This window comes from Mesoplodon densirostris, chromosome 2, assembly GCF_025265405.1.
Source record: "Mesoplodon densirostris isolate mMesDen1 chromosome 2, mMesDen1 primary haplotype, whole genome shotgun sequence".
Lineage (NCBI taxonomy): Eukaryota > Metazoa > Chordata > Mammalia > Artiodactyla > Ziphiidae > Mesoplodon > Mesoplodon densirostris.
Genome location: NC_082662.1, coordinates 158968436 through 158990060, shown reverse-complemented (window position 1 = coordinate 158990060; position 21625 = coordinate 158968436). Strand labels below are relative to the sequence as shown.

The 21625-nt window shown below is 35.2% G+C and overlaps 1 protein-coding gene and 1 non-coding gene across 4 annotated transcripts in view; both read right to left on the bottom strand.

Moving 5' to 3' along the window:
* COP1 (COP1 E3 ubiquitin ligase) overlaps positions 1–21625 on the bottom strand; it is a 230194-nt gene that overhangs the window by 53843 nt on the left and 154726 nt on the right. For all 3 annotated transcript variants that reach the window (XM_060091213.1, XM_060091217.1, XM_060091214.1), the window contains one exon: positions 6009–6125. In XM_060091213.1, coding sequence (XP_059947196.1) covers positions 6009–6125 — 117 coding nt within the window. The remainder of the gene's footprint in view (positions 1–6008; positions 6126–21625) is intronic.
* On the bottom strand, positions 11155–11237 carry LOC132484810 (small nucleolar SNORD12/SNORD106). Its single transcript, XR_009531358.1, has one exon. It is a non-coding gene; the product is annotated as a small nucleolar SNORD12/SNORD106 (small nucleolar RNA).

Here is a 21625-nt window from a genome sequence, read left to right as displayed (position 1 = left end):
ATAAGGTCCAATTTATCTTTTTTTCTTTCATAGAACACACTCTTGGTGTTGCAAATACAAAAATTGACTAATTCAAGGTCTTAAAGATTTTTCTGTTTTTTTCCTAACAGCTTTATTGTTTTGGTTCTTACGTTTAAGTCTGTGATCAATTTTAAGTTAATTTCTGTGTGTATGGTATGAAGTAAAGGTCTTGGGTTATCTTTTTGCACGTGGATGGATATGAATCCAGTTGTCCCAGTATCATTTGAGAACAGACTTTTTCCCCAATGAACCGCTTTGGCACCTCTGTTGAAAATGAATGAACTATAAATAAGGATTTTCTTTTGGATTCTTAATTCTAATCAACTAATCCACAGATGTCTACTCTTCTGCCAGTACAACAATGCCTTAATAACTACAGCTTTGTAATTTTGAAATTGGGAAGAAAAAGTCCTCCAAATTTTTCTTTTTCCTCAAAATTGTTTTGTTCTTGTTTGCCCCAACTGGTATCACAGCCTTTGATAGTTGTGATACTATATCTGATTGTTTTCAACAATACCCTGGGTACAGGTCTTTTCCCATGGAGACTCTGAATCAGGTCAAATGGAAACAACATCTTGCAAATGGAGCTTCTTCTTTTCTAGTGAGTTGTAAGTCAGGTCAAATAGTGAAAGTGATCTGGAAATGGGGATTTTTGAGAAGCTCCAAAACCAGTTTTTACCCCAGTGGTGAGAACAAGGCTGCTGGTTTTCAAAGTTTCCATAACTATAATGTTGGTTCATTTTTATAAATTTGCCAGTATTTTTGTTGCTTATATGGAAAAGTATTCCCACATTGCAGTTTATGTTTATTATTGTAATTGCATTAAGTGATCACCTCAAGTGACAGCATTCAGCTTATCCTGTGGAAGTACAAATGTATAGCTGTAATCTGTTCGGCATGTGTTAGAGTAAAAATGGAAGAAAAAAATCCTCCTTCATCCGCTGTGTTCATGTTAATTTATCAGTAAAAGACAGTAAACTTCTCTCTTGCAGTAAATAATTCAAAATTGAAAAACATTTTAGTAAAATAAGTCTTTAATTTCTCAAGTTATTTTATAAGCTGAAAGTAATGATACTATAAAATAGCATACTACAGTATAATGATATACTGGCTAATAAAAAAACAAAAGGGGATGTAATATGTAAAAGATATAGGGGTATAAGTAAAGGTTAAGTTATGTCATTGTGTATTGCAAAAAGATTTTTCAGTAGCTGGAAAGAGAAAAGTAGTGTGGAGACTGAGTAAGAAATGCAGGTGTTTCTGTAGACATGGCAGCCTCAAAAGAAATTGTACTGCAGTACTCAGAACCAGCTTACCATGTGCGATTTACTTTCAGCAAAATATATACTAGCTATCACGTTACTGTTATTATGTCATCATGTTGGGTTTCTTTTCTTTTTTTGGTTTTATATTTTCACTGTATTTAGTTAGAATTTGACTTGACTTTGTAGTTGCTTTAAGAACTAGGAACACACAAAGGTGATCTTCAGTTGTACATTTGTGCATATACTTAGCAATATTATGATATAAATAATTTAGGTAAGTAGGTTAAGTCCTCAATAATTTTCTTTCCTTTATAAAAGGGAAGTCTTTCTGAAGTGTCACTATAATTCTAATAGTCTTAATAATTTGAAGATATAGTATATGATCCCATCTCTATTTTTCTTTTCCCCCTTTTTTACTTGGAAAAATTTCAAATCTGCAGAAAAGTTGAAAGAGTAATACAATGAATACCTTTGTACCTTTCAATCTAGACTCACCAACTGTAAGCATTTTACAAAATTTGCTTTATTCTCCCTTCTAAAAACAAACAAGCACACGTACTTTTTTTTTCCCCTTGAACCATCTGAAAATAAGTTTTAAATATCAGGATACTTTACCCATAAAAATGTCAGCACCCACCTTCTAAAAAGAAGAAAACTCTTCAACAATATCGTATGTCATACTCAAGAAATTAATATTGACATGACAATATAACTTAATATGTATTCTGTATTCAAATATCCCAACTGTTTAAAAAATATCCTGAAAACTATTTATTTAATTTTGCTAAAGAGTCACACACTATATTTAGTTTCTATGACTGTCATTTTATATGTAACATTTTCATAATACTGTTATTTTTGAAGCATCTAGGCTAGTTGTCTTGCAAAGTGTTCCACAAGTCTAAATTTGTCTGAATGTTTTCTCATTATTATGCTCTTATTACATAGCTTTGACAAGATTAATATAAAACTGATGGCCCTTCCTACTGCATCACATCAGGAGGCATGTAATGTTTGTTCCATTGGTGGTCCTAAATTTGATTGCTTAGTTAAATGCCCCCATGGCCTTGTCAATGTAAACAGAATCTGTTTCTTTTTCTTTAACTTTTTAATCAAACTATGCTACTTGTAAAACCATGAAGAGGAATACCAAGAAAGAACAATTTCCAGTTCGATGAATAATTTTCCTACAGGGATACTAAAAATAATAAACCAAAACAAAACAAAACATCCAAACAAACACAGTTTCACCATTAAAAAGGTAATCACTGCTGATATGCTAAAATAATAGGGTGGAAATAATTTGTCTGGAATAGGTGTAGAAATATCTTATTGAACTTAATGTTTAATGAACAGTTCATTACCTACTACTAAAGTAAGAATAAACCAACTATAACTGATAAGTCAAAGTTTTTAAATACAGTTTATGACACAGCCACTCAGGACTGTGTCCAAAAAGCAAGAAGACAATATGGCCAATCAGAGATCCAACTAAATTTTTACAGTCCTCGATACAATTTTCAGGTTTCCCAGATGCTTGAGAATTTATAAAAATTCTCAATGTTCCAGCTTCTGGAGATCACCAAGATAGGGTTGGGATGAGAAAGCAAGTTGGAGAAATCCTTAGAAAGCTTTCCTTAGGCAGGGCAAATAACTTTAGTATTTAAAAACACAGTATTTAAAATTTCTATGGAGACACAAAGACCCTGAATAGCCAAAGCGGTCTTGCGGGGAAAAAAAGAGAGCTGGAGGAATCAGACTCCCTGACTTCAGATTATATGACAATGCTACAGTAACCAAGACAATATGGTTCTGGCACAAAAACAGAAATAAAGATCAATGGAACAGGATACAAAGCCCAGAGATAAACCCACGAACCTACGGTCAACTAATCTATGACAAACGAGGCAAGGATATACAATGGTGAAAAAACAGTCTCTTCAATACATGGTGCTAGGAAAACTGGACAGTTACATGTAAAATAATGAAATTAGAACACTCCCTAACACCATACATAAAAATAAACTCAAACTGGATAAGAGACCTAAATGTAAGACCAGACACTATAAAATTCTTAGAGGAAAACATAGGAAGAACACTCTTTGACATAAATCACAGCAAGATCTTTTTTGATCCATCTCCTAGAGTAATGGAAATAAAAAGAAAAATAAACAAATGGGACCTAATGAAACTTAAAGGCATTTGCACAGCAAAGGAAACTACAAACAAGATGAAAAGACAACCCTCAGAATGGGAGAAAATATTTGCAAATGAATCATCGGACAAAGGATGAATCCCCAAAATATATAAACAGCTCATGTAGCTCAGTATTAAAAAAACAAACAACCCAATCCAAAAATGGGCAGAAGACCTGAATAGACATTTCTCCATAGAAGACATGCAGATGGCCAAGAAGCACATGAAAAGCTACTCAACATCACTAATTATTAGAGAAATGCAAATCAAAAAACTACAATGAGATATCACCTCATACCAGTCAGAATGGGCATCATCAGAAAATCTACAAACAACAAATGCTGGAGAGGGTGTGGAGAAATGGCAACCCTCTGGCAGAGTTGGTGGGAATGTAAATTGATACAGCCACTATGGAGAATAGTATGGAGGTTCCTTCAAAAACTAAAAATAGAACTACCGTATGACCCAGCAATCCCACTACTGGGCATGTACCCTGAAAAAACCATAATTCCAAAAGAGTCATGTACCACAATGTTCATTACAGCTCTATTTACAATAGCCAGGACATGGAAGCAACCTAAGTGTTCATCGACAGATGAATGGATAAAGAAGATGTGGCACATATATACAATGGAATATTACTCAGCCTTAAAAAGAAACAAAACTGAGTTATTTGTTGTGAGGTGGATGGACCTAGAGTGTGTCATACAGAGTGAAGTAAGTCAGAAAGAGAAAAACAGTACCATACGCTAACACATATATATGGAATCTTAGAAAGAAAAAAAAAAGAAGGTTATGAAGAACTTAGGGGCAGGACAGGAATAAAGATGCAGACGTACAGAATGGACTTGAGGACACAGGGAGGACACGGGGAGGGGGAAGGGTAAGCCCGGACGAAGTGAGAGAGTGGCATGGACTTATATATACTACCAAATGTAAAACAAATAGCTAGTGGGAAGCAGCCTCATAGCACAGGGAGATCAGCTCAGTGCTCTGTGACCACCTAGAGGGGTGGAATAGGGAGGGTGGGAGGGAGTCGCGAGAGGGAGGGGATATGAGGATATATGTATACGTATAGCTGATTCACTCTGTTATAAAGCAGAAACTAACACACCATTGTAAAGCAATTATACTCCAATAAAGATGTTAAAAAAGAAATAAAAACTCATAACCCCCAAAAAAATGATGGCCATTGGTGAGTATGTTTATAATATTAAACACTCAAAAGCTACTCTAATTAAATGACTGATAAAATATTAATTAATAATAATAACTAAGTAATTATTGAGCATCATGTTCGAAGAGCTTTACAGACAGCATCTTCCTTTCATAATCGTCGTAAGAGACCCAAAAGGCTATCTCTATTTTAAAGATAAGGAACTTGGGGAGAGAAGTTAATCAATTTGCCCAAAGTAACATTTCTAGTCAGAGACAAAACAGGGATTTAAATAAGGGAATAATAGGTCCCAATGGAAAAGAGCAGCATGTTGGGGGGAAAAAAATCTATCTGCTAATGAAAAGAGAATTCTACCCACTGATACATGTTCATCCATACCCTCCGGGAATTTAATTATGAAATTATGTCAGTATGCAAGTGAAATAAATAGTAAGTTGGAATAAGGAAAAGATGTTATGACAAATTAAGATTTAAATTTACCTTTTTAAAAGGTAATATTGTGTTCATGATATGGTGCTAGATTATTATTATTATTTTTTTTACCCAAGATTATCAATAAAAAAAGGAATCAAGAATCAAGGAGATTTAACAATGCTAAAGTTAAATTACAGGTGTTTACTGCTTTAGTAAACATTCAAAGTAGGAATTCAGATATAGAAAACAAAGGAATTATGAGTAAAAGTGACCATATAATTTATCTTCCAACCCATAACACTTTTGAGAATGAAAGAAAGCCCTATCAGTAATTATGATGGTAAGACAAATATAATATAAACTAGGACTGCTCCAGGCAAATCCAGACATTTGGTCACCCTAGTTAAGAAAAATACTTTAACAAAAAATTCTTTGGTATGATTTTTTTTTTGAGTACTTAGTATGTTAGCATGTACTCTACAATACAAGACTTTATCTGTCTTATTCACTGCCCCTAGATGGGTGCTTTGTGTACAGTAGGCACTCAATAAATAATTGTTGAAGGAATTATTAGGTTTCCTTTAATTAAAAAAAAAAAGGTTTCCTGTGTCTAAACAATACAGCTTCATTGTTTAAACATCATTATGACCTAAGTTTGTAAGCAAATAAGCATTATTCATGCATGCAAAGACTCAGAGGAATAACAACAAAAATAATCAACAAACCCATCTCTATGTATTAGACATGGGAGACAGAACACTGAAATTAAGGCACAGCAATTAATGAGTAAAAATGGCATACCACATAGTTCTAATTTAGAGTATAACAATGAAAATAAAGTTTAAACCTACAAAGAAACTTATTCATTTTAAAACGTTCTTTTATCTTAGTCATGAAAACCAACAACAAAAGAAGACAAATCTTTCATTTCTTACCTGCACAGCCGAAAGCCAGATGGTATCTAGAAGAGGGGCTGAATTTAACACAGCACACGTTAGCCTTCGCCTCAATGCTTGCCACCGAGTTGTCTAGGTTGGTAGACCATAGCTTCACTAAGAGTAAGGAACAATAAAAATGAAAATAAACAATACATAGGCCAATGCTTCTGTAACTGAGAAAGTCTGCTTATTGCTACAGCTGTCTTTTCATGTTCATCTAAGCATTTTGGTTTACTAGGATCAAAAATGTTGAACCTGAATGAATGAATAATAGAACAGTATATTTAAACCAACAGAGCTTAGTTTCAAAGTCAGAAAATATTATATAATCAACATATCTCATAACTAAGGCATGAAAGACAGGTTAAAAAAAGCAATCTGAAATACATGTGTATTTGCCTTAGTATTCTTTAAATTGTGTGTGTGTGTGTGTGTGTGTGTGTGTGTGTGTATGAGTAGGGCAACTACACTGTTTATCGTCCAACCGATTACACTTTTGAGAACCTCACATACACACACATTTTCACATGTATGATATATATCAGACTGTATATAAGATATATACACAAATATCTTTTAAAGTACCTGGGAGCAGTTCTTATTTCATCTTTCAATTAAGAATTCCATGATTTTAAAATTTTACATGGGAACTTAGTTGTATGATTTAGTACGTCTAAAGTAACAGATGACAGAATTGCTTAGCTGAACTTTAAAATTTTGCTTTAATATTTGATATTTAGTCCATTCCAATGGTATATATTGAGATTTCTAAGGATTAGAGAGTGAAAAGCTGACTGATCAGAGCAGGTCAGATCTGAAAACAGAAGTATAAAAGTGAGATGTTATCTTGTGAGTTACCAGAGCAACCATATCATTTTTAAACAAAAATGTCTTAGTAGACACTAGAATACAAATAGACTTTCAAGATATAGGTTACGATCCTGGTTCCACATTAGGATTAGTAACAAACATTAATGATAACAACAACAAAAGCCTTCCTAACCCATCGTTCTATGGGTCCCAATGTCTCATCAGGACGGTGCCCAGATGGGGTCCAGGTATTGGTGGTTTTTTAAAAAGCTCTCTGGGGGCTTCCCTGGTAGCGCAGTGGTTAAGAATCCACCTGCCAATGCAGGGGACACGGGTTCAAGCCCTGGTCCAGGAAGATCCCACATGCTTCAGAGCAACTAAGCCTGTGCGCCACAGCTACTGACCCTGAGCTCTAGAGCCCACGAGCCACAACTACTGAGCCCACATGCCACATCTACTGAAGCCTGCGCACCTAGAGCCCGTGCTCCACAACAAGAGAAACCACCGCAATGAGAAGCCTGCGTACTGCAACAAAGACCCAACGCAGCCAAAAATAAATAAATAAATAAATAAATTAAAAAAAAAAAAGCTTTCTGAGTGATTCTAATGTGTAAAGCAGAGTTGAAAACCAAAGTATAGAGCTGGAGGCATAATAAAATTTTAGAATCTTTTTAGGATTATTAATACAGTGATCTTTAAATAGGAGTGAAAAACATAAAAATGCTTCCAACAACTACCACTTCTATGAATGTTATTTCATAAGAATAGAGACTTCCTCTGTGTGAACAGGATCATTTATCTTCTATGAATAGAATTTCACAAGAATAGAAAATTTCTTTATGTGAAACCTCTGAATAAAAATGAATCATTAAAAAAAGTTATTTAAAACCTGATGAGTCTATTAGCCTTCCCAGAGAAACATAAGATACTCATTACTAAAATAAAAAAATAACAATTTTAAATAGAAATGTTTGATTTGTCTCACGCTTTTTTCCAATAGGAATCGTGCTGTTTCAGTCAGCATACAATTGTTCAGGCAATTAAGATACACAATTCTGAGATGAGATGGCTAGCTGTAATTAAAAGTCTGCATGCCAAATAGTACTTATAGATTAGAATATCAAGTGGTAGAACTGTACAGCGTGGCAAGCCAAAGTTAATCCACAACAAATATTTATGGAGCACCTACTAATCCCATAACCTCACTACTAATCACTAAGAACCTTTACAAACAAAGGTTATATATCAGTGTTTCATGACTATTAAACATGAGTAGTCATAAAAATGAACCAGAACTAACAGAACAACAGCTAACTTAGAAGTGAGGTCTTCTTTTTTATTTCAAAGTAATTTTCTCAATGGAGTAATCATTTACATTTTAAAAATAAGACATAATGGTAACCACCATGGTTATAATTTTCAACACATAAGATATTAGAATCTAATATAACTGTCTTAACTGTAAGGATACCTAAGGTTTAAAATACTATAAAGATACACTGAATATATAAAGCATAGAAAAGAAAAATGCACAAGGAATATAATACTGTTATTAAGTTATTAGTTATTAAATAGAACAGGTATTGTGGGTTAAATTGTTTTCCCCAAAAAGATATGTTGAAGTCCTAACACTAGGTACCTATGAGTGTCAACTTATTTTGAAATAGGGTCTTTACAGATGTAATCAAGTTAAGATGAGGTCATACTGGAATAGGATGGGCCCTAAATCCAATAACTGATGTCTTTATAAGGCGAGGGAGACTTGGCTACAGAGGCAAAGAGTGAAGAAGGCGATGTGTAGAGAGAGGCAGAAATCGGATGCAGCTACAAGTAAAAGAATGCCAAGGACTGCTACGTAACCACCAGGAGCTAGGAAGGCAGCAAGGACGGCTTCTTCCCTAAGTCTTCAGAGGGAGAATGGCCTTGCCAATACCTTATTCCGGGCTTCTAAGCCTGTAGTACTGTGAGAGGATAAATTTCTATTGTAGGAGCCAGGCAGGTAGTGGTACGGCTGCTATGGCAGAGTCCTAGGGAACTAATACAACAGATATGATGAAATAACATTAAAATCATCTTAATATCCTAAGATAACATCATAGGTCAGAAGGTAAAATAGTATAATCTTTTGGAGAAAGAAATCAATAAAAGTACCGGAAGAAAATGTCTAAGACTGGGAATTCCCTGGCAGCCCAGTGGTTAGGACTTGGCGCTCTCACTGCCAGGGGCCTGGGTTTGATCCCTGTTAAGAGGAAGTAAGATCTGCAAGCTGCGTGGTGTGGCCAAAAAAAAAAAAAAAAAGAAAATGTCTAAGACAAATATAAATGAGATGTTCTTCACAATAAGGAACTATGGTTCCTTTCTCCTTAAAAGTCTGATAGTAAGAATTTCTTTTAACTACAAAATTACAGTCTCAACATTTATTGTGAAAATTCCTTTTGGCAAGAAAAAACAAAAGCGAATTTAAAGGAAAATATCCTCAAGGTGAAGAGCTAAGGCAATTAAATCAAACAAAACACACTGCCCTTATTTATATAGTCTCCTGTGACATTCAGCAAAAAATCAAAATAGTGACTCCTAGGAAAATCATGTCAAAATGTAGGAGACTAAAAAAAAAAAAATTGTTCTGAGTACTAGCAAGCTGCCTTTAGGAAATGAATTTTTTTACTTATAACTAAGTGTTTTATTACAAGTTTGATTAATGTTAATAGGTAAAGAAAAGATTTTTGTTTTTTTGTTTTTCTGTTTTTTTTGAGTATCACCTGAACCTTACGTCCCATTAAAAAGTCCTGAATTTTAAAAAAATCCAACTACCCTAGAGGATTGGTGAGGTTTATCATCTACAGATCTTTTAAAGTCTGGGTTAAACACTCCCTAAGTTCTTTTGTTCAAAATTATTTTTTCCAATAACAGAACATATTACATATCTATAATAATGTCAGTACCAATTTCAATGTGCAGGATTTATGTTTCTGAGCTTTTCAGACTGGGTCCACTGCACATCTATTTGCACAAAGCTTCCTAAGAAAGAATTCATTGTAAAAGATAAAGGAAACAGGCCCAGGAGCTTGACACAGTAAGAAAGCCTGTCTTTAGTGAGAATGTGCAAGTATGGGTATGATTCATATCTGGTACTCCTGAACCCACTTCTGAACTACTGTCTAGATCCTACAGAAAACAGAATGAATTAAAAGGGAGAATGCTGCTTCACCCAAAACTATCATAAACATCTATACTATTTGATAAGTCTAAAAAAGTGTAAAAGATTAAACACAAAGATGTGTACTTTGACAATGCTAATTATCAAACATAAGTTTTTCTTTTAAACTTCATCAAAGAGAAAACAGGCCTTGTCGCATTAGTTAGCTATTGTTGCACAGCAAATTGCCCCAAAACTTAGAAACTTAAAACAAAATTTACTATGTCACATAGTTTCTGAGAATCAGGAATCTCCAAGCAGCTTGGCTGGGTGCTTTTGGCTCACCGTGTCAAGGCTCAGAGGTCACAGTAAAGCTGAGCTGAAGAATTCGTTTCAAAGTTCACTCAACACAGCTCTTGGCGTGAGGATTCGGTTCCCCACCATTTGGGCTTATGATACAGCTAGCTTCTCCCAAACCAACTGAATGGAAAGAGAATGATGAAGACAGATAAACTAATTTCAGAAGGGACATACCTTCACTTCTACAGTATTCTGGTATCATGCAGACTGCAGCAATGGGGAAGCAGGGGAACTAAACAAGTGTGGGAATAATAGAAGCCAAAGATCACTGGGGTCCATCTGGGATGCTGGCCAACACAAGCCTTTTAATTTCATTTGGATCCAGGAGGTATTATACTTAGTAGAGTTATAACTTATGGGAATGATAACTGTTATTATAATGCTGTTTATTTACTATGTTGCAGTTCATTTTTTAGTCCTCTGATGATAAGAAGTGGAAGCATTTCATTCAGTATGAGTTAAGTAAAATTAATTTTTGAAATTTACCAAGATTTCAAATTCAGCACTTTTACCTTAACATATACAACTATGAAAATTTGGAATAAATCAGGCTAAATTTAGGGTGTCCTAAAGCCTAAATTCTTCAAACTCATATGTGGAGGGGAAAAAGCCTTTAAAGAATGTGCTTATTCTATTTCAAAAGCAAGATTATTTATTGGAAATGACTCTTAGGTTATGTATTTTAAAAGGAAAATACATTTTCCCAAAAGAACTTATAAAATGGCTCATGAAACTCTTTTCTGATTACCTTGCTAGGTACTGATAGTTTTTTAACATGCAAATATGTGCACATATAATTGGAAGTAAACTGTTTTTATTTATTTATTTTTTTAACTTTTTATCTTATAACTGGCTTAGAGAAGTTAGATCAACATGGTTGATCTGTAGGGGAAAAAAGTTCAGTCATAATTTATGAGGAATTAAACTATTGTTAAAATATACAGATCAGAAAAATATCATTTGTAAGGACTGAGTATTTAATTATGCAATGAAAAAATAACTTCCATTGTTAATAATGGTTAAAAATAGATTAAACAACACATATAAAAATATTAAATATTTTTCTGTAAAATACATTAAAAGTAATTTAAAATATTCTTACTATAAAATTATTATAAAGGCTATATTTTATAAGTAAAATCACCAAACAGTCAAGGAGTGATAAATATATTTAAGAAACAGTAAATACAGGCACTCCTGTATTGAGGGTTTTGTTCCAGGCCACCACAATAAAGCAAGTACCATAATAAAGGGAGTCACAAAATGTTTGTTTTCCCAGTACATGTAAAATCCATGTTTACATTATACTGCAGTCTATTAAATGTGCAGTAGCATTGTACCTAAAAAAAAATTTTTACACACCTTAATTAAAAAATATTTTATTGCTAAAAAATGGCAACCATCATCTGAGTCTTTTTACTGGTAGACTGTTCTGCCTCTAAGTTGATGGCTACTGACTGATCAGAATGGTGGTTGCTGAAGGCTTGGGGTGGCTGCAGCAACTTCTTAAAGTAAGACAGCAGTGAAGTCTGCCCCATCTATTAACTCTTCCTTTCATGAACACTTTCTCTGTTTTCAATTGACTTTGCCCAGATTCATCAGAGGAATCACTATCTATGGCAGATATAGCCTTACAAAATGTATTTCTTAAATAATAAGATTTGAAAGTTGAAATTACTCCTTGATCTATAGGCTGTAGAATGGATGTTGTATTAGCAGGCATGAAAAAAACATTAATCTCATTGTCTCTCTCCATCAGAGGTCTTGGATGACCAGGAGCATTGTCAATGAGCCGTACTATTTTGAAAGGAATCTTTCTTTCTGAGCAGGAGGTCTCAACAGTGGGCTTAAAATATTCAGCAAACCATGTTGTAATCAGATGTGCTGTCATGCAGGCTTTGTTGTTCCATTTAAGGAGCACAGGCAGAGTGGATTTAGCATAATTCTTAAGGGCCCTACAATTTTCAAAATGGCAAATGAGCACTGACTTCAGTTTCAAGTTAGCAGCTGCTTTAGCCCCAACAAGAGTCGGCCTGTCCTTTAAAACTTTGAAACCAGGCACTGACTTCTCTTCTCTAGTTATGGAAATCCTAAATGGCATCTTCTTTCAATATAATACTGTTTCATCTACATTGAAAATATGTTGTTTAGTGGAGCCACCTTCATTATCTTAGCTATATCTTCTGGATAATTTGCAACAGCTTCTAATCAGCACTTGCAGCTTCACCATGCACTTTTATGTTGTAAAGACAGTTTCTTTTCTTAAACCACATGAGCCAACCTCTGCTAGCTTCAAACTTTTCTTCTGCAGCTTCCTCACCTCTCTCAGCCTTCATAGAATTGAAGAGAGTTAGGGCCTTGCTCTGGATTAGGCTTTGGGAATTAAGGGAATATTTGATCTTCTATCCAGACCACTAAAACTTCTTTATATCAGCAGCAATAAGGCTATTCCACTTTCTTATCATCCATGTGTTCACTGGAATAACACTTTTAATTTCCTTCAAGAACTTCTCCTTAGCATTCACAACTTGGCTAAGTGTTTGGTGCAAGAGGCCTAGCTTTCAGCCTATCTTGACTCTCAACATGCCTTCTTCACTAACCTTAATCATTTCTAGCTTTTGATTTAAAGTTAGATGTGCCACATGAAAAGATGCTCAGCATCATAACTAATTATTAGAGAAATGCAAATCAAAACAACAATGAGGTACCACCTTACAGTGGTCAGAATGGCCATCATCAAAAAATCTACAAATAACAAATGCTGGAGAGGGTGTGGAGAAAAGGGAACCCTTCTACACTGTTGGTGGAAATGTAAGTTGGTGCAGACACTATGGAAAACAGTATGGAGGTTCCTCAAAAAACTAAAAATAGAGTTGCCATATGATCCAGCAATCCCACTCCTGGGCATATATCTGGACAAAACTATAATTCAAAAGGATACATACACCCCTATGTTCAAAGCAGCAGTATTCACAATAGTCAAGACATGGATAAAATCTAAATGTCCATCAACAGAGGAATGGATAAAGAAAATGTGGTGTATATATATATATATATATATATATATATATATACAATGGAATACTACTCAGCCATAAAAAAGAATGAAATAGGGCCTCCCTGGTGGCGCAAGTGGTTGAGAGTCCGCCTGCCGATGCAGGGGATACGGGTTCGTGCCCCGGTCTGGGAGGATCCCATATGCCGCGGAGCGGCTGGGCCCGTGAGCCATGGCCGCTGAGCCTGCGCGTCCGGAGCCTGCGCGTCCGGAGCCTGTGCTCCGCAACGGGGGAGGCCACAACAGTGAGAGGCCCGCATACCGCAAAAAAAAAAAAAAAAAAAAAAGAATGAAATAATGCCACTTGCAGCAACATGGATGGACCTAGAGATCATCATACTAAGAGAAGTGAGAAAGAGAAAGACAAATACCATATGACATCACTTATATGTGGAATCTAAAGTATGACACAAATGAATTTACCTACAAAACAGAAACAGACTCATAGACTTAGAGAACAGATTGGTGGTTGCCAAGGGGGAGGGGAATGGGAGAGGGATGGAGTTGGAGGCTGGGGTTAGCATATGTAAGCTATTATATATAGGATGGATAAACAACAAGGTCCTATACTGTATAGCACAGAGAACTATATTCAGTATAGTTAAACCATAATAGAAAAGAATATGAAAAAAATGTATATATATGTATAACTGAATCACTTTGCTGCACAGCAGAAATTAACACAAACGTTGTAAATCAACTATATTTCGATTTATAAAAAAAAAATAAATAATAAAGTGAGATGTGCAACTCTTCTGTTCACTTGAACAATTAGAGGCCAACAGAGGGTCATTAACTGGCCTAATTTCAACATTGTTATGTCTCAGGGAATGGGGAGGCCTGAGGAGAAGAAGAGAGACAGAGGAACGGACAGGGGTGGAGCAATCAGAACACACACTACGTTTATTGATTAAGTTTGCCATCTTATATAGGTGCAGTGTGTGGCACTCCAAAACAATTACAATAGAAACACCAAAGATCACTGATAACAGATCACCATATCACATATAAAAATATTGGAAAAGTTTGAAATTTTGTGAGAATTACCAAAATGTGACAGAGAGACATGAAATGAGCAAAAGCTGTTGGAAAAATGGCGCCAATAGACTTGCTCTATACAGGGTTACAATAAACCCTCAATTTGTAAAAAACATAGTATCTGCAAGGTGCAATAAAACGAGGTATGCCTGTAACACTTTTGAGAAAGGCTTAAATGCATTTGGGAATGTTAGTACCAACCAAGACAGAGTAATCTGTCAGTCTCTCTCACTGTGAGTTTACTCTGGACAATTATCAAGAAAACAGAAAGTGACTCTCTGAGGAATGTGAATAATAAGGAAAACCAGTCATTTGGGGGAGGAAATTCAAGACTTAAGAAGTGACCAACATGGAGGTGAGAATACCGTTTTGTTCCTCCCTCTATTCTCCCATAGAGAGGCAAAGTCAGTGCCTCAATCAGCAAAAACTAAGGAAAATCCCTGTGTATCCGGTCATAAGACTAATAAAAGGGGTTCTTGCAAGCCAGAGGTTTGGGAGTAATTTTCATTGTTTTTCTTTTGTTTCATCCTTTTTCTCTTTCAACTTTTCCCCAAGGGAGGGCTTTAGTCACAGAGCTGCATCAGTATGGGAAGCAAATGCACCAAAAGAAACTCCATCTCCATGGCCAAAAAAAGGAGTAATTCATCTGTACAGAAAACCCTACTTTCTTGAGAAACCCTCAGTAAAAAAGACTCTGGGGGATGAAGAGTGTGCAGGAGAAACTTCAAAAAGAAAGCACTGGAAAAGGAGATCCCATATTTCTGTGTATGAACAGCATAAGTCTTGTAGTTACTTCTGAGTTCTATGTGCAAGATGGACACAAAGTAGAATGGCAAAGGCTATGAGCACTGAACTACGTTTGAAAAGACCTACTTATTTCCAGATTAACCTCTGACTGGCATATGCATCAGACAAACCAATGGAGCACAGCAAAGGCTTTGAAAACTGACCTGACAGTAAAACAACCACTCACACAGGCAAGATAGAACTTACAGTCAAAATCTAAACCAACTGGTTGCCCAATTTAAAAAAACAAAACAAAGCACTCTCCAGAAAATCTGAACAATACCCAGAGTTGTACAAAATCATATTCAAAATGCTTAACATATAACCTCAAAATAACTCAACATACAAAAATCCAGGAAAATGTGAAGAATTTTCAAAGGAAGATGCAATCAACAGAGCAATGCTATAAAACAGATGTTAAAGCAACTATTGTAACTACGTTCCATGGGGTAAAAGTAATAAACATATTTAAAATTAATGGAAAGATAGATGTACTCAGAAGAGATATAGAAACTATGAAAAAGAACAAAATAGAAAATTTTAAAACAATTACAGTAATTTACATAAAAGATTCACTGAGGTAAATTCATAGCAAAAGGGAGATGGACACATAAAAGTTAGTGAACAAGAAGACAGAAGACAAATTACTCAATCTGAAGAAAGGACAAAATATTGACAAGAAAAGGACAGAGTCTCAGGGACCTATAAGACAAAATAAAAAGGTTTAACATTCATGCACTTGGAATCCCAAAGGAGAAAAGAATGAAATTACTGGTTTGATGAATATCTAACAAAGCAGTTTCAGAAGAAAGAATATCAATAGGGATGAAGAGTGACATTAAATACTGATAAAAGGGTCAGTTCACCAAGAAAATATAACATGTCTAAATGTTCCTGACCCTAACAATAGAGCTTCCCCCCAAAATGAGGCAAAACACCCTCCTCCCCAAGATAACTGAAAAGAGAAATAAAACTAGATTTCAACACTCCTATTTCATAATTAATAAAACAAGGAGACCAAAAAAGGGGAGAAATAGAAAACCAAAAAAATATTCTCAACAAGATTGATCTGACACTTATAGAACACTCCATCAAACAGCAGAGTATAGATTTTTTCAATGCACTTGGAATATTTACCAAGGTAGATTGTATTTTGGGCCACAAAACAAATCATAACAAATTTAAAAGGATTAAAATTATATAAAAATATGTTCTCTATAAAAGAATTAAGCTATAAATCAGTAACAGTAAGCACTCTGACATTTTTTTAAAAAGATGGAAAATGTTAAAATATTTTAAAATAATTCTTAGCCAAGCAAGACAATCACAAGAGATATTAGATGTAATTTTATTTATTTATTTTTATATTATTTATTTATTTATTTTTTGGCTGTGCCGTGCGGCATGTGGTTCTCTGACCAAGGATCAAACCTGTGCCCCCTGCAGTGGAAGCATGGAGTCTTAACCACTGGACCACTGGGGAAGTCACAGATGTAATCCTAAATTGAATGAAAAACACATTATATGAAAATCTCTGGGATCAGTTAAAGTAGTGCTTAAAGGGAAATGTATAACAAAAAATATTTATATTAGAAAAGATAAATGCTCAAATCAATGACATAAACTTCAAATGTAACAACCTAGAAAAAGAAGAAATGAAACCCAAAACAAGAAGAAAAAAATTAATGGACAAATATCAATGAAACTGAAAATAGAAAAACAGAAAAACCAATAAAATCAGTTAGATATTTGAAAAGATCAATAAGATTGATAAACCTAACATCACACTGATCTAAGTACATAAATAATAAAAAAAAAAAAGAAAGGACACAAAATACCAATTCCTGAAAGATACAAACTACCAAAACTCACTCAAAAAGAAATAGATTAATTGAACAGTCCTAAATCTACTAAAGAAATTAAGTTCTTAGTTAAAAGCTTCAAACAAAGAAAACTCCAGGACAGAAAGCTTCAATGACAAATTCTACCAAACATTTAAGAATTAAAACAGTAACAATTCTAAATAATCACTTCCCTCCACCCACACCACCCAGGGGTACACACACAGAAAAGGAAAATCATTTTAGGAGGCCAGCATTATCCTGATACAAAAAGACATTACAAGAATAGAAAAATAACCCTCATAAACATAGATGTAAAAATCCCCCCCAAAAAATTAGCAAATCAAATCTAACAATATAGAAAAGACAGATAATACATCATGACCAAGATGAGGTTTTTCCTGGAAATGTAAGCCTACCTCAAGATTTGAAAACAGATCATTACAGGGCTTCCCTGGTGGTGCAGTGGTTAAGAATCTGCCTGCCAACACAGGGGACAGGGATTTGAGCTCTGGTCCAGGAAGATCCCACATGCAGCGGAGCAACTAAGCCCGTGCGCCACAACTACTCAGTCTGCAATCTAGAGCCTGCGAGCCGTAATTACTGAGCCCACGAGCCACAGCTACTGAAGCACGCATACCTAGAGCCCATGCTCTGCAACAAGAGAAGCCACTGCAATGAAAAGCCTGCGCAGCACAACGAAGAGTAGCCCTCCCTTGCCGCAACTAGAGAAAGCCCACGCACAGCAACAAAGACCCAACACAGCCAAAATAAATAAAATAAAATAAATTAATTAAAAAAACCCCAGATCATTATAGTTCATGATATTGAAAAACAATAGAATCATCTCAATAGATACAGAAAAAGCATGACAAAATTCAACATCCATTCATGATAAAAAATTCTCAGCAGGGGCTTCCCTGGTGGCACAGTGGTTGAGAGTCCGCCTGCCGATGCAGGGGACATGAGTTCGTGCCCCGGTCCGGGAGGATCCCACATGCTGTGGAGCGCCTGGGCCTGTGAGCCATGGCCGCTGAGCCTGTGCGTCCGGAGCCTGTGCTCTGCAATGGGAGAGGCCACAACAGTGAGAGGCCCGCGTATCGCAAAAAAAAAAAAAAAAAAAAATCTCAGCAAACTAGAACAGAACTTCCTTAACTTGACAAAATGCCCAATGCAAAACCTAAATCTAACATCATATTAATGATGAAAGACTATAAGCTTTCCCCATAAGATCAGGAACAAGACAGGGATATTTGCTGTCACCACTCTTGTTCTGGAAGTTCCTGCAAGTACAATAAAGCAAGAAAAAAAAAGAAAGGCACACATGTTGAAAATGAAAAGGTATTAATGTTTCTGTTTGCCAGCATGATTGGCCCAAGGAATCTCCATACATAATCTCTTAAAAGTAAAGAGTGCAGTCAAAAGTGAGAGAGTGGCATGGACATATATACACTACCAAACGTAAAATAGATAGCTAGTGGGAAGCAGCCGCATAGCACAGGCAGATCAGCTCGGTGCTTTGTGACCACTTAGAGGGGTGGGATACGGAGGGTGGGAGGGAGGGAGACGCAAGAGGGAAGAGATATGGGAACATATGTGTATGTATAACTGATTCACTTTGTTATAAAGCAGAAACTAACACACCATTGTAAAGCAATTATACTCCAATAAAGATGTAAAAAAAAAAAAGGAAAGAGTGCTTTAGCAAGGTTGTTGAAATGTAATTTATATTTAAAAATCAATTGTTTTTTGATAAACTAGTAAAAAATGAAAGGATATTAATATTTTAAATACTATTTTCAATAGCACCAAATATTAAACTATTTAGTTGTAATAATGTGCAAGATCTGCATTCAAAAACTACAAAACAATAAAACTATGATAAGAGAAATCCAGAAAGGACTAAATATGAAGAGATAAACCACGTTCATGGAATGGAAGTCTCAGTACATTAAGATATCAACTCATCCCATATTAATCTATAGATTCAACACTATCTCAATCAAAATCCCAGCAGGATTTTCTGTAGGTACTGGCAACTTGATTCTAAACTGTTTATGGGAAAGCAGAGAAAGTAAAGAGCTAAAATCATTTTCAAGAACCAAGATGAAGGATTCACACTAAATGATTTCAAGACTTAAGCTACAAATCAAGACAATGTGGTATAGTAAAAGAAGAAATACATAGATCAATGTAGAATCTAAAAAATGTCACACCCTTCTATCAGAAATGGACAGATACAGCAAACAGAAAATCAGGACACAGTTGAACTCAACAACACCATAAATCAACTGAATATAATTGATATCTACATACTACTTTATCCAACAACAGTAGGATACACATTCTTCTCAAAGTCACATGCAACATTCATCCATTCTGGGCCATAAAATACACCTTAACAAATTTAAAAGAATGGAAAACATACAATGTATTTCTTAGACCACAATGGAATTATACTTGGAGATCAAACAACATGCTTCTAAGTAATACATAAGTCAAATAAAAAACCTCAAGCGAAATTTAAGAATATTTTGAACTAAATGAGAATGAAGATATAACTTATCAAAATCTGTGGGATGCAGCACTCAGAGGAAAATTTATAGCACTGAATGCACATATTAAGCAAAGAAAAAAGATGCAAAATCAATAATCTGAGCTTCCAATTTAGGAAACTAGAAATAGAAGAGCAAATTAAATCTAAAGTAAGCAGAAGGGAAGTAATAAAAATTAGAGCAAAAGTCAATAAATTAAAATCAGGAAGTCAACAGAGAAAACCAATGAAACCAAAAGCTGGTTTGAAAAGATCAATTAAATTGATAAGCCTCAATGCAATCTGTAACAAAATCTCAATGAAGTTTTTTTGCAGAAATAGAATGAAATCCATCCTAAAATTTATGTGGAATCTTAATAGACCTAAAATAGCCAAAACAATCTGGAAAAAGAGGAAAAAATAATGGAAGACTCACTTCCTGATTTCAAAACAAAGCTACAGTAATCAAAACAGTATGGTAGTGGCATAATGACAAATATATAGACCAATGGAAAAGAATAGAGTCCAAAAATAAGCCCTCACAGATATGATAAAATGATTTTTAACTAGGGTGCTAAGACTTTTCAATGGAGAAAGGACAATCTTTTCAACAAGTGGTTCTGGGAAAACTGGATATTCACATGTAAAAAATGAAGTCAGACCCTTACTTTACACCATATACAAAAGTGAACTCAAAATGGATCAAAGACACAAATGTAAGAGCTAAAACCATAAAACTGTTAGAAACATAGGCCATAAGATTTATTACACTGGATTTAGCAATGACTTCTTAAATATGACACGAAAGGCACAGGCGACAAAAGAAAAAAATAGGCAATTTGGAATTCATCAATATGAAAAAATTGTGTGCATCAAAGCACACTATTAATAAATCATATATAATGGATATTTGATAATCATGATAAGGGATTAATATTCAGAATACATAGAGAACTCCTAAAACTCAATAACAACAAAACCCAATTAAAAAATTGGCATAGGACTTGAATAAACCTTTCTCCTCAGAAGATATACAAATGGCTAATAAGCACATGAAAAAATGTTCAACATCACTATCATTGGGGAAATGCAAGCAAAGCAAAACCACAGTAAGATACCACTTCATACCCATTAAAATCATTATTAAAAAAAAAGGAAAAATAAAAGAACAGGTATTGGCAAGGATGTGGGGAAATGGAAATAGTTGGGTACTATTGGTGGGAATATAAAATGGTGCAGCCATTGTGGGAAACAGAATGGCAGTTCCTAAAAAAATTAAGTATGTATTATATGATCCAGCAATTCCATTTCCGAGTATATACCCAGAAGAACTTAAAGCAGGGATATGAAGAGATATTTTGCCATTCATGTTCATAGCAGCATCATTCACAATAGCCAAAAAGGGGAAACAACCGAGTGTCTATCCATCAATGAATGAAACAAAATGTGGTATATTCATACAATAGATTATTTTTCGGTCTTATAAAAGAACAAAATTCTAACACATGCAACAACATGGATGAACCTAGAGGACATTATGCTAAGTGAAATAAACCAGTCACAAGAAACAGAAATTAGAAAGGTGATTGCCAGGGGCTGGTGAAGGGGGAATGGGGAGTTACTGCTTCAGTAAAACAGAAACAGCTTCTGAAACAGAGTTTCAGGTTTGCAATATGAAAAAAGTTCTATGGATTGACAGTGGTGAAGGATGCACAACAATGTGAAGGTACTTAATGCCACTGAACAGTATACTTTAAAATGGTTAAAATGGTTTCTTTTATGTGTATCTTAACACAATTTAAAATCAAGGGACTTCCCTGGTGGCGCAGTGGTTAAGAACCTGCCTGCCAATGCAGGGGACACGGGTTCAATCCCTGCTCTGGGAAGATCCCACATGCCACAGAGCAACTAACCCCATGTGCCACAGCTACTGATACCACGTGCCACAACTACTGAAGCCCATGCACCTAGAGCCCGTGCTCCACAACAAGAGAAGCCACTCCAATGAGACGCACACGCACCGCAATGAAGAGTAGCCCCCGCTTGCCACAACGA